Source organism: Bombus fervidus, chromosome 18 (genome assembly GCF_041682495.2).
Source record: "Bombus fervidus isolate BK054 chromosome 18, iyBomFerv1, whole genome shotgun sequence".
Lineage (NCBI taxonomy): Eukaryota > Metazoa > Arthropoda > Insecta > Hymenoptera > Apidae > Bombus > Bombus fervidus.
The window spans coordinates 4,010,966-4,021,870 of NC_091534.1; the positions used below are offsets into that span (position 1 = coordinate 4,010,966).

At 37.0% G+C, this 10,905-nt stretch overlaps 1 protein-coding gene across 1 annotated transcript; it reads right to left on the bottom strand.

Moving 5' to 3' along the window:
* Positions 1-844: 844 nt before the first annotated feature.
* On the bottom strand, positions 845-8,563 carry LOC139996448 (fatty acyl-CoA reductase 1-like). The gene is made up of 7 exons (XM_072020814.1): positions 8,263-8,563; positions 7,100-7,416; positions 6,753-7,000; positions 1,996-2,179; positions 1,541-1,726; positions 1,193-1,447; positions 845-1,121 (listed from the first exon to the last, which is right to left on the bottom strand). Exons 1-7 carry the CDS (start codon positions 8,506-8,508, stop codon positions 1,043-1,045), a joined length of 1,515 nt encoding a protein of 504 aa, XP_071876915.1. The 5' UTR covers positions 8,509-8,563; the 3' UTR covers positions 845-1,042.
* Positions 8,564-10,905: the final 2,342 nt, after the last annotated feature.

Genomic DNA, 10,905 nt, shown 5'->3' on the forward strand with positions numbered 1-10,905 from the left:
ATATTATGGGATTCGCAGACGGAAATCATCTTTGCGAGACGTTTTCTAAGAAAAATCATAGATTGAACATCAAATCTGCATACTCATTAAAATCCATAACGTCATATCGTAAACTGCTCCAGGGTGTTTTCGAATAGAGAGGATTAGTATTTCCTCCGAAGCTTCGCCTTCATAAATAATTAATAAACAAATGTATGTGTAAACAATTTTTTTGCAAGTTTACACATCCTAGGAAAATTACACACGCACTACGGTGGCCGAACTGTTGCCAGATAAATCGTAACAAAAATAGCAATGTCCACAGAACAACCGCGTAGGCATTACGAATTTATGAGCTGTTAATAAGCGTGGTAATTCTTGTATGAACCACACACAATTTCCGTACAAGTCATTGATCACTGTGTATTGCGATATTCACATACATACACATGAAATGAAAACCTATATTTATTTAAATTTAACGTAAACAAAAGCCTACCTACTACTTAGTATGTGAAATAATATTTTATCCAGCTCTGAATATCCAAGCACGTCGAGTCTCTATTTCGTCGACAGTATCATATATTTTAAAGCCGACTTGGTCAAAAAACTACAAGGTTTATGAGCAAACAACTTGAGCACCAAAGTGAGCAATTAGAGCAAATGAAGGATTCATAGAAAAGTTTTATTTTAGAACTACCTTATTTTACAATATATTTATTTTCTACCGTCATTGTTTATTGCTTATTGTCAACGAATAACTATCTCGTAACTTTTGTTTGGTGGAGGATGATAGAGGATTTTGTCATTATAATGTTGCCCTTATAATGGAAAAATGTTCATATTCAGTGGGCAGATGAATTGCTTACTTCTCTGAAATCATGAGCGTATAAATACCTGCATTCTTTTTAAAATTTTATAGAAAAAATAAACAATGTCATAAATGGATTTATTTTGAAAGAAGACGAATAAGAAGACAAAATGAAAAGGATAACGAATCCCTTCTTCATAAAATTGTATTTATATTCCTCTGGTTTAAACAGACAAAATAACGTTCAAATAGTCAGTACACGATACAATATATTATCAGTAGTAAGATCATTATACCGGACATTTTAGTGATCTGATGTATCCAGTACAATCTGAAATAATCGAAAATATATGTATTTATATTAGTTCCTATTTTTTTATACAAAGATACTTTTATACGCACTTTGATAATCGTTGTCGGGCTGTTGATTGAAGCTCTTGTTTTAGAATAAATTTCCTAATTCCAATCAGGTAAATTGCGACATACTTCTCCCAATCCATATCCTCCAAATCTAGTTTGACCATATCGCTGTCGTGTAACATTTTCACCTTCCTCGCCAAATCGGAACAGTTATCCCTTTGGAAAGTCCATTCGTTCGTCAGGAAATATGATAACAATGTGAACAGCTTGTTGCCATTTTTTAGAAGTTTCATCATTCTGAAATATCATTTTTAATTATTATTGTAGATGAACACAAAGATTGTTCCAGAAAGATTGCCCTCGTTGTTCGAGGATCGATAGAATACTCACGTTGGTTTACTGCCTCGCAGTCTTAAAAATGTATCTATGACGAACGCAGGCAAAACATGCGGTATTACACTTCGAACTATGTAAATATATCTATTAGCTATTATTGGACAACCCGGATACCATAGCGTATCTTTCAATGGCGCTTCTATGCTACATTTCACCATGGCATCTTTCATCTGACCCCATCTTGTCAATTCAAACAATTACATTTGTACAATTAATTGTATCACGCTTAAAGTAAAGTTTATTACTATCCGATCGTCTCAGGAAATAGTATGCAATTTAAATAAATATTATACCATTATTTTCTTAAATTAACGAATTGAGATTAAAAGTGGACTTTTGTATTCTACGTTTATTTGCGAATTATCCACATTACTTAAATAAACTGAATTTTTTGAAATACTGTAACAATCAAATTGCATAAGTTGAAAAACATTCGTTATAAATTTTACCTAAAAGGATTAGCGTTACTCGTGCAGTTGTAAACTTTAACTTCACGATCACGATGTAACGTGACATGCCATGCAGTACATATTATAGTGTCAATTACAAAATCGACAGGAACTAAGTCTATTCTTCCATCTCTCATACCTAGTATCGCTGTTGCACATCCTCTGCCGATTAGCAGAAAGGGACCTGGTAACATTAAATTTCTTTAGAAACTATTTGTGTTTCTCGATTACCAGAAATATTTTTTTTTTTTATTGATTATTTGTTTAAATTTTACAATTTGTCCAGAAGGACATTTGGTAAAATATTATAGCTTAAAGAATAAAAATATAGCATGTGGATGGTTACCCCCAGCGGGGTTCCATCTTCTAGGTTGCCTATTGCATATCTATTGCGAGGTCTGCGGGATGCTTCCTCTTCAGTCTCCTTTCTATTTTGGTTTTATTTGTTTCAGCAACCAGCTGCTTTGGGTGTGCTGCAAGTCTTTCTTTGTACTTTTTTGCGTATCTAGCGATTTCCTCTTTGACTGTTGGAATTTTTAGATCTTTTCGTAGGTCTTCATTTCTGACGTACCATGGTGCGTTAACTATTGTCCTTAAAATTTTTGCTTGCTTTATTTCTATTTTGCTTATGTGACTCATTGCTGCCGTCCCCCATAGTGGGACTCCGTATGTCCAGATTTGTTTGATTATTGTTTTGTATATATTTAGTTTATTCATTATGCTTAATTTAGATTTTCTATTGATTAACCAGTACATCTGCTTCCTTTTTGCCCTTATTCTGTTTATTATTGATTTTATATGGTGCTTCCATGTAAGGTTTGTGTCTAAATGTATTCCTAGATATTTGACTTGCTTTGTTTGTACTATGTGGGCGCCGTTCAGTTGGATATCTGGTGTTTTTCCTTTTCTAAGTGTAAATGTTACGTGGTTGCACTTGCTGGTGTTCGCTTTTATTTGTTTGTTTTGCAGCCATTTTTCTATTTTTGTAATGTGTTCTTGTAGTAGTACGGCGGCCGTTTCTGGATTTGCATGTCTCTCTAGTATGGCCGTATCGTCCGCAAACGTCAGTGTTTTGCTGTTGACAGTTGTTGGTATGTCTGCCGTGTATAGTGTGTATAATATTGGTCCTAAGACACTTCCTTGCGGTACTCCTGCCTTGATATCCTTAATTTCAGAGTATGCAACATTTATTTTTACTACAAAGGTTCTGTTGTTTAAGTAAGATTTGAGTAGTTTGTAGATTTCTTCTGGAAATTGCTTTTTGATTGTTTGAAGAAGTTTTTCATGGTTAACTTTGTCGAATGCTTTTTCGATATCCATAAAGAGTGCTGTGCAGTATTGTTTTGTTTCAAGCGACTGTAAGATTTCATTGACGAGTCTATGCATTTGTTCTATTGTGGAGTGTTTATTCCTGAATCCAAATTGATGTTTCGGTATTAGTTTTTCTTTTTCTATTGTTGGTTTTAGGCGGTTATATATTATTTTCTCTAATAATTTGGAAAACGCAGGTAGTAATGATATCGGCCTGTAGGATGCAGTTAGATGTGGGTTTTTGTTTGGTTTGGGTAACATCACTATCTGTGCTATTTTCCATAGTGCAGGAAAGTACTGTATTCTTAGAATTGCGTTAAATATTATCGTTGTTAGTCTTATTGCCTTTGGGGGAAGGTTTTTTAAGATTTTCCCATTGGTCAAGTCAAATCCTGGTGCTTTACTTGTCTTTGTTGCCTCAATTAAGTTTGTAACTTCTTGCGCTGTTGTGCTGAGTATAGTGCAGCGTTTATCAGTTGTGTTGCTGGCATTTTCCACTTCTTCGTTTGTTTGCCATCCAGGGATGCTGTTATTAATTTCATACGGCGAAAATATATTTTGTAGGTGCTTTGAGAATTCTTCTGCCTGTTCTTCGTTGGTTCTGGCCCATGTGTTGTCCATTTTTCTGATTGCTGGGATTGTTTTTATTGTTTTCTTAATTTTGTTAGTGACTTTCCATAGGGAGTAGTCGGTATTCTCATGCGCGGATAGTGATTCGATCAATTTTGAGAATTCGTTATTATGATGTTCCCTTATTTTATTCTTTAGTTCCTTTGCAAGTTTATTTAGGTTTTTCTTGTTTTCTCGTGTTCTCTGTTTTTGCCATTTTGCTTTTGCTTTTCTTTTTTCCCTGATTTTGCCTAGGATGTCCTGCGGAATAATTTTTGATTGCCTGCTATTTGTTTCATAGGTGGTGGTTGCCCACGCTGCTTTCTGTATTATTTCTGTCAAAGTTGCTACTGCCTGCTCAATGTGTTCAGGTGTTTTCAACGGGATATTGCAGTTGATTTTGTTTTCGATCAGCTCTTTGAAAGTTTGCCAGTTGGTGGTTTTATTGCAAAGCGACTCTGACTTGTTATAAAGTAGTGGTTTGCTTGTATATTCTATTATAATTGGTGTATGGTCGGAGTTAAGCTCGAGGCTGGTTGCTATTTTTAATTTGCTTACATTTAGCCCTTTTGTTACTGCAAAATCCAACAGGTCAGGTATTTTATTGGGGTCTGTCGGCCAGTACGTTGGTTTTCCTGCAGATAGTACGTTGAGGTTGCTGCCTCTAATGTATTTTTCTAATGTTCTACCTCTCGGCGTGTTAATTCTCGAACCCCATAATGTGTGCTTTGCATTGAAGTCTCCTGCCGCTATATATTTGTCGCCTATGGATTGGAAGTACTCTTCCCATTTTTTTAGTGTCATTTTGTGTCTCGGAGGTACATATACTGCTGACATCTGGAAGTAATTGTCATTGGTTTGTATTGTGACAGTGGTTGCTTGTAGGTGTTCTTGATTTGTTTGACTATGTAAGTGATGCTTGATGTTAATTTTTATTATTACCGCAGTTCCTCCATGTGCTTTACCTGAGGGATGTTTGGTATCATAGATGGTGTAGTACGGTATTTTCGTGTAGTTTTTTTAGAGTGAAATGTGTTTCTGAGACAAGTAGTATATCAATATTATTTTTATACAAAAATATTTTAGTTTCGTGGGCTCGCTGTTGCAAGCCGTTGGAGTTCCAGACTGCTATTTTCAAAATGTCCATCTCTATTTTTTACTTAGCAAGTTAGTGAGTAGTTGTAACATGATTGTTGTTTGTTGTGCTTGTTGTCTTAGTATTGTGTTTAGATCACTTACCATTTTTCCTAACATTTCCATACCTTTAATGGATTGTTTGAGCATTTCTTTGATGTCTGTAACGTCTTCGATGTTATTGTTTTCATTCTGATTGATTACAAGCGTTGGTTTGCTAATGTTTTTAGTTACTTGTGCGTAGCTTCGTTTACCTTGGGGATCTATGTTTCTGCTTATAGCGTTTAGTTCGTATTGTGCTTTCAGTGTTGTTTCGTTATCCGTTATACTTTGTTGTGGTTGATGGTCATTGTGTGATCTGTTGCGAAGTGGAAGAAACAGTTTACGTTGTATTTGTTTCCTTATTTCACATCCTTTGTAGCTGGCTGGGTGGTTTCCGTTACAATTATAGCATTTAACTTCTTCTATTTTTCCTGTGTATGGGCAGTGTATTGTTAGGTGATTTTTTGCACATTTAACACATGCCGGGCTTCTGTTGCAATAATTTTTTGTGTGTCCATATTGTTGACACCGCATGCATTGTGGTATATCTTTTTTGTAGCGTGGTGGTTCCACTGTTACAATTGTATTTAGTATTTTTTTGATTTCATAAATTTCCTTGTTATTGGTTCTGGGTTCAAGTTCTATTAAGAATAGTGGCAATGGTTGCTTCGTATCGTATCTTGTCATATTGTTTATTGCTCTTGTTTCATGGCCAATTTTTCCTAATTCTTCACTTAATTTTTTTGTGTTAGTTTTTGGATGTAAACCTCTTATAACTATTTTATAGCTCCTTTCTGTTTTGAGTTGGTACGTGTGGTATATAGCATTTTTTTCCTTTAGTTCTTTTATCACTTTCCTATAAACTTCTGGGGTGTTTGTTTGAATTTTTACTTGTTCTAATTTTGTTTGTTTTATTGTGTAGTTATCCTTCCCGACTATATTGTTTAGTAGATCAATAAGCGGGTCTATTATTTAGGCCTCAACAAATATTGGTGGTGGTTTTGATATGTAAGGTGATTTAGTTGTGGTTTTGCTTGTCGGGTCATTGTCTATTTCTTCCGTTAATGAGCTGAAGGAGTTTCTTAAAGGTAATTCTTGCAGCCATCGCTGCTTGTCTGTATCTGGGTTTCCTGCAGCATTTGTGCCTGGAATTATTTTACGTTTTTTGCTAGTCTTTGCTAGCTTCCAGTTTTCGTCCTGGTAACTTATTTCGTTGTCGTGTCTGCACTCCTCCTGTCTCCACTGCTCTTCTATTTCTTCTGTTTCCATATCATTTTGGTTGTTATTATTTTGCTGTTGTTGCTGTAAGCCTGGTAAATCTGACGACCCTTTTATGTAATATTTTTCTCCATTGGTTGCAATCTTGATCGTTGATATCTGCTGTTGCATTGTTTGTCACTATCACTATTCGTAGCACTTCTCTGAATCACTTGACTGGAGCACACGTTTGCTTACACACATCTGTTCGCCTCGGTTGCCCGAGCGATACTGATTATCAGAAATATGGCGCTAAATAGATGAGAATGAAGTTTCAACATTGTGAGGAATGACAAATTTAAATTATAATAATCATGATCTAGTGGAAAGCCTTTCATTTATCCATTTTTGGGAAATGTAAGGAATATTGAACAATTACTATTGAAAAAGATCTATGAAAGTACCTGTAAATCCAGAAGTACCCTGTATCCAACCAGGACATGGTTCTATCAAAGCGGCACCAATTACGCTTGGCCGTACTATCGCAACTGGCATATCTTTGCACTTGCTTGCTACAATCTGCTCTGCTAAATTCTTACTGAATGTGTATGTATTTGGATAAGTTTTTAAAATCCTCTTTTCCAGCAGGTTGATCGACGTTTTGTCGAATTTATCACACATATCGATTACCTCCGAAGGACTCAAGCTCGTGCTGCAAAGTCAATAATAAGTGAACATATTCTTCACGATATAATTATAAATGTAATGTTTCTAAACCACGAAACAGCGTCTGCATATAACTTATCCTTACGTATAAACTTTTTCCTCGATCTCTTGTAGATTCGCGTTACTATAAGCTGTGCTAACGTGGACGAAGCTAACCGGATGCTTCAGTTCGTTCCAAAGTTCGACGACACGAGCAGTACCACTCGTATTCACATTAACAGCCACGTGCAACGGCTCGTTGAATCTCACAGTGGCCGCGGCGTGAAACACTATGTTTATTTTCTCTAACAACAGATTTCTATTTTCTTGCGAAAGACCTAAATTCGGCAGACTCACGTCACCTTTCACGGGATAAACTCTGCTGAAAAGTGAGGGGTTCTTCGCTTTAATGCCATCATAAATCTGAAAACGAAAATTCCAGAAATGAGAGTTGATCAATTTCAACGCTTAACACGTTCGTCGCCCAGCGTGATTGGGCTAAGTTTCCTGCACGGCCCAAATCCAACCGCCAGCACGCAGAGCGATAAGCGGGAATTCATTGATTTCGGGATTTAATCGAGAAGCATAGTTATGAGACGTACATTAGTGATTGTTTCATCCTCAAAATGTTCAGCGAACAGCGTGAAAATATATTTGAAAGTGAGGAGAGTAGTGATGACGAAGTAGTGAATTTTAGAAAAAAAGTTATAAATAGAATTTCATCGAGAAAATACGGGAAAGATAAGAAAATTACGGGAAATTCTCGTTTCCGAATGGTCCTCATAAAATACTGTGCCCGACAACCATCGGAAAACGACGAAGGTGGCCCACCATTTGGAGATACGTAAGAATCAGGAGGACAAGGCTATAAGAAGGATGTGCACCCTATGTTACAAGAAGAAAAGGCAAAATGTCTCACGCGAAGAAGCGAGAAAAAACATGAAAAGAACTACAATATATTGTTCGAAGTGCCCAAAATCACCCCAAATGTGTTTAGAATGTTTTAACGAATACCATGAGATATAGCATAATATAATATTTTATCCAGAATGTAAATTAATAAAAAGTATGATACAATGTGTTTTTAATATTTTTATGTTGTATATCCTATATATAATATTGTATATTTAATTAACTCGAACAAGAAGAGCGTCACCATACGTTGGTGACGGGGCCCCCATGGAAGTAGTATACCCGTCGCATCGATATGTGCGACGTGGCGACGAACGTGTTTTAAACATTGAAAGAAACAAGAATATATTTACGAACGGGATCATCCATGATCTTCTTAAATCGTTGTTCTATCGTTTCGTTCGTTTTTGGACGAATTAGAATACAAATGGCAGCGATGCGTGGACATACGCGCATCAGTTTTTCCAGAAGACCTATTCCCACGAAACCAGTTGCTCCAGTCACAAGAATCCCACTACCGGTATAGAATTCCTCCAGAGTATTCGTCTTATTCAATCCTTTATTGATCGAATTTTCTTTCCAATCTTTATTGATTGCATTCATGTTCCAGGATCTGCACAATTTCAGTCCCAATATTTGCCACTGAATTATCAAATAGTAAGTGTTTAAAATAATGTACAATATTTGTTATAGTTGAGATTTTAAGCTTAAACAATCTTTTTGTAATTTCCTTTGGCTTCTGTATTGTTTGTTTTATTTGTATTTGTGTGAATATAATAGTATGCAGTGATCGGTAATTTGTGTGGAACATTTGCGTGGTTCGTGCGAGACAGTGTTCGATCGCATATAATACCACCTGGAGAATACTTGATACGTATGTGATTTTTATACGTGCGCGCGCGGAAGGGACGATGAAATCTGGATAAACATTGTTTATATGTGCTCTTATTTATTAATTATTTACGGAGGCAAAAGGACTCATATTTTCGATATGCCGTTACAGATTTCATTGAGTAAATAGGTTTAATCCATGATATTTCTTAGAATATATTGCGCAAGGTGGTTTACGTCACCGAACGTCATAGTCTTCTTCTTTACGACTTACACGAGATAAACTGTTGCCCATCTATGGCATTGGTAATTACAAATGACTGCTAATGGAAAACACAATTGAATACAGAATAGCAAAAAATCGCCTGTTACCTGATTCTCTTTTCACTGCGCATTCTTTACTATAAGTCGAACAAAAATGCCATTTCGCGATAGTAGATTCCGACACGTCTTTTGTCTCGTCGGAGACACAGGAAATCGCGAAATTAACAGATAGCCGGTAATCTCCTCGCGTCGCAGTTCGAACGAAATAATTCTTTCACGAATAGGGTGAAGAAAATTGAACTTCGTATACGATAATGAAATTTATTATATATGTCGGAGATGAAAGGACAGCGGAGCCTTTCCTTTGGAATGTTTGGGAAAGTCACCAATACTTTAGTCCAGACTTTTTATTATAGCCGTATTTAAAGAATAAAACTGAGAAATAGCTGTTTATGAGTCAAGTCAATTATGATTATCCGAGATTTATGACAGTGGGCTTGGGCTCGAAGTGACATAATGTGTCACTGAACGTAGCCACGGTTACGGGAGAGATGTGACCTATCAGAGGTATAATGTAATTAAATAACTCTCCTTAAAAACAGGGATTGACCTGAGGAATACGGAGAGGAGTAAATACGGGCAGTTCCACTTGGACTGAGATTCAATTCGATAAGTTCGACTAGTACAGAGAACGCTTGTCATCCCGTTGATCGTGTATTCGTCATCAAACCTAAATTCATCGTCATAGACATCTCGATCACTCAATCATCGATATCCCCTGTTAACTTTTGTAATACATTCTCATAAGCAAACATCATCTGGTATAAAACAACTATGGACAACTAGCAGCAAGACTCATTACACGCCCCGTTTTCCAAAGATGATCCGACATACTTATATATAAATATGTCGGGTCGTCTTTGTAGTTAGGATTAGGACCAGGGTGAAATGAATCTTCACCAGAACTATCCATTGTCGTTATACAGTCAAGACGCTATTTATTCACACAAGTGTGGATAGTACAGTAGAGAAGTAACCACGGCGATCAAACACTAGTAGTAATGATATTAGGCTCGATAGCGAATTCGCGGTCAACGGGATAATAACTACACTTTACCCAAGGTTTGTATCTGGGTCTTGGATAAGACGTGGAGTATTCACTTTACTTAGTAGTTTCTGAATTCTCCTGAATTCTGATCTCACACACGCAAACACAGCCACCGCCGGCTATCGCAATTTAACTCTGTCACAGTTCACTTCGGACAAAGAGATTCCTCCAGCCTCGAATAGTGAGAATCCAAAAGAGACTCGCGAACGTAATGACAACGCGTCTCGAAAGACGATTAGACTTTCTTTTCTCCTCTCTCTCCATCATTCGCGAGAGACAAAACCGATTAGGGATTGTCCAAACGCGATTCAACTCGAATCACACAATCGACTCTCGATTCGACTCGACCCGACTCGTGAGAGTACGGAAGTCACGCGCAAGTTAAGCCACTTATTAAGACCGAAAACGACGATGATGGATGTCACGCTCACCGGCATTAGTATGACGATCACCACCCGAATTTCAAACAGTCAAGTGCTCTCGTTACAATTCCATTCTCGAATGGCCTTCATCGGCACGAGCAATGGAACTTCAATCGCTGCATCGATGATCCGCACACTGATCTCTGTCTCACAGAGTGAGAAAAAAGTGGTAAATCAATGAGTTAGTTGAATCGAAACGCGAGAGAGCGAGCGAGCGAGAGAGAGAGAGAGAAAGAAAGAGAGAAAGAAAGAGCGAAGTTTCGACGATGCTCCACCGTATATTACTTCGAATGGTACCGCTCAAACGATTGCACCGATTCAAACGGTCCCTGATCGACGACACACTGCGACAACATTCGCATGAAAATCGTGTCT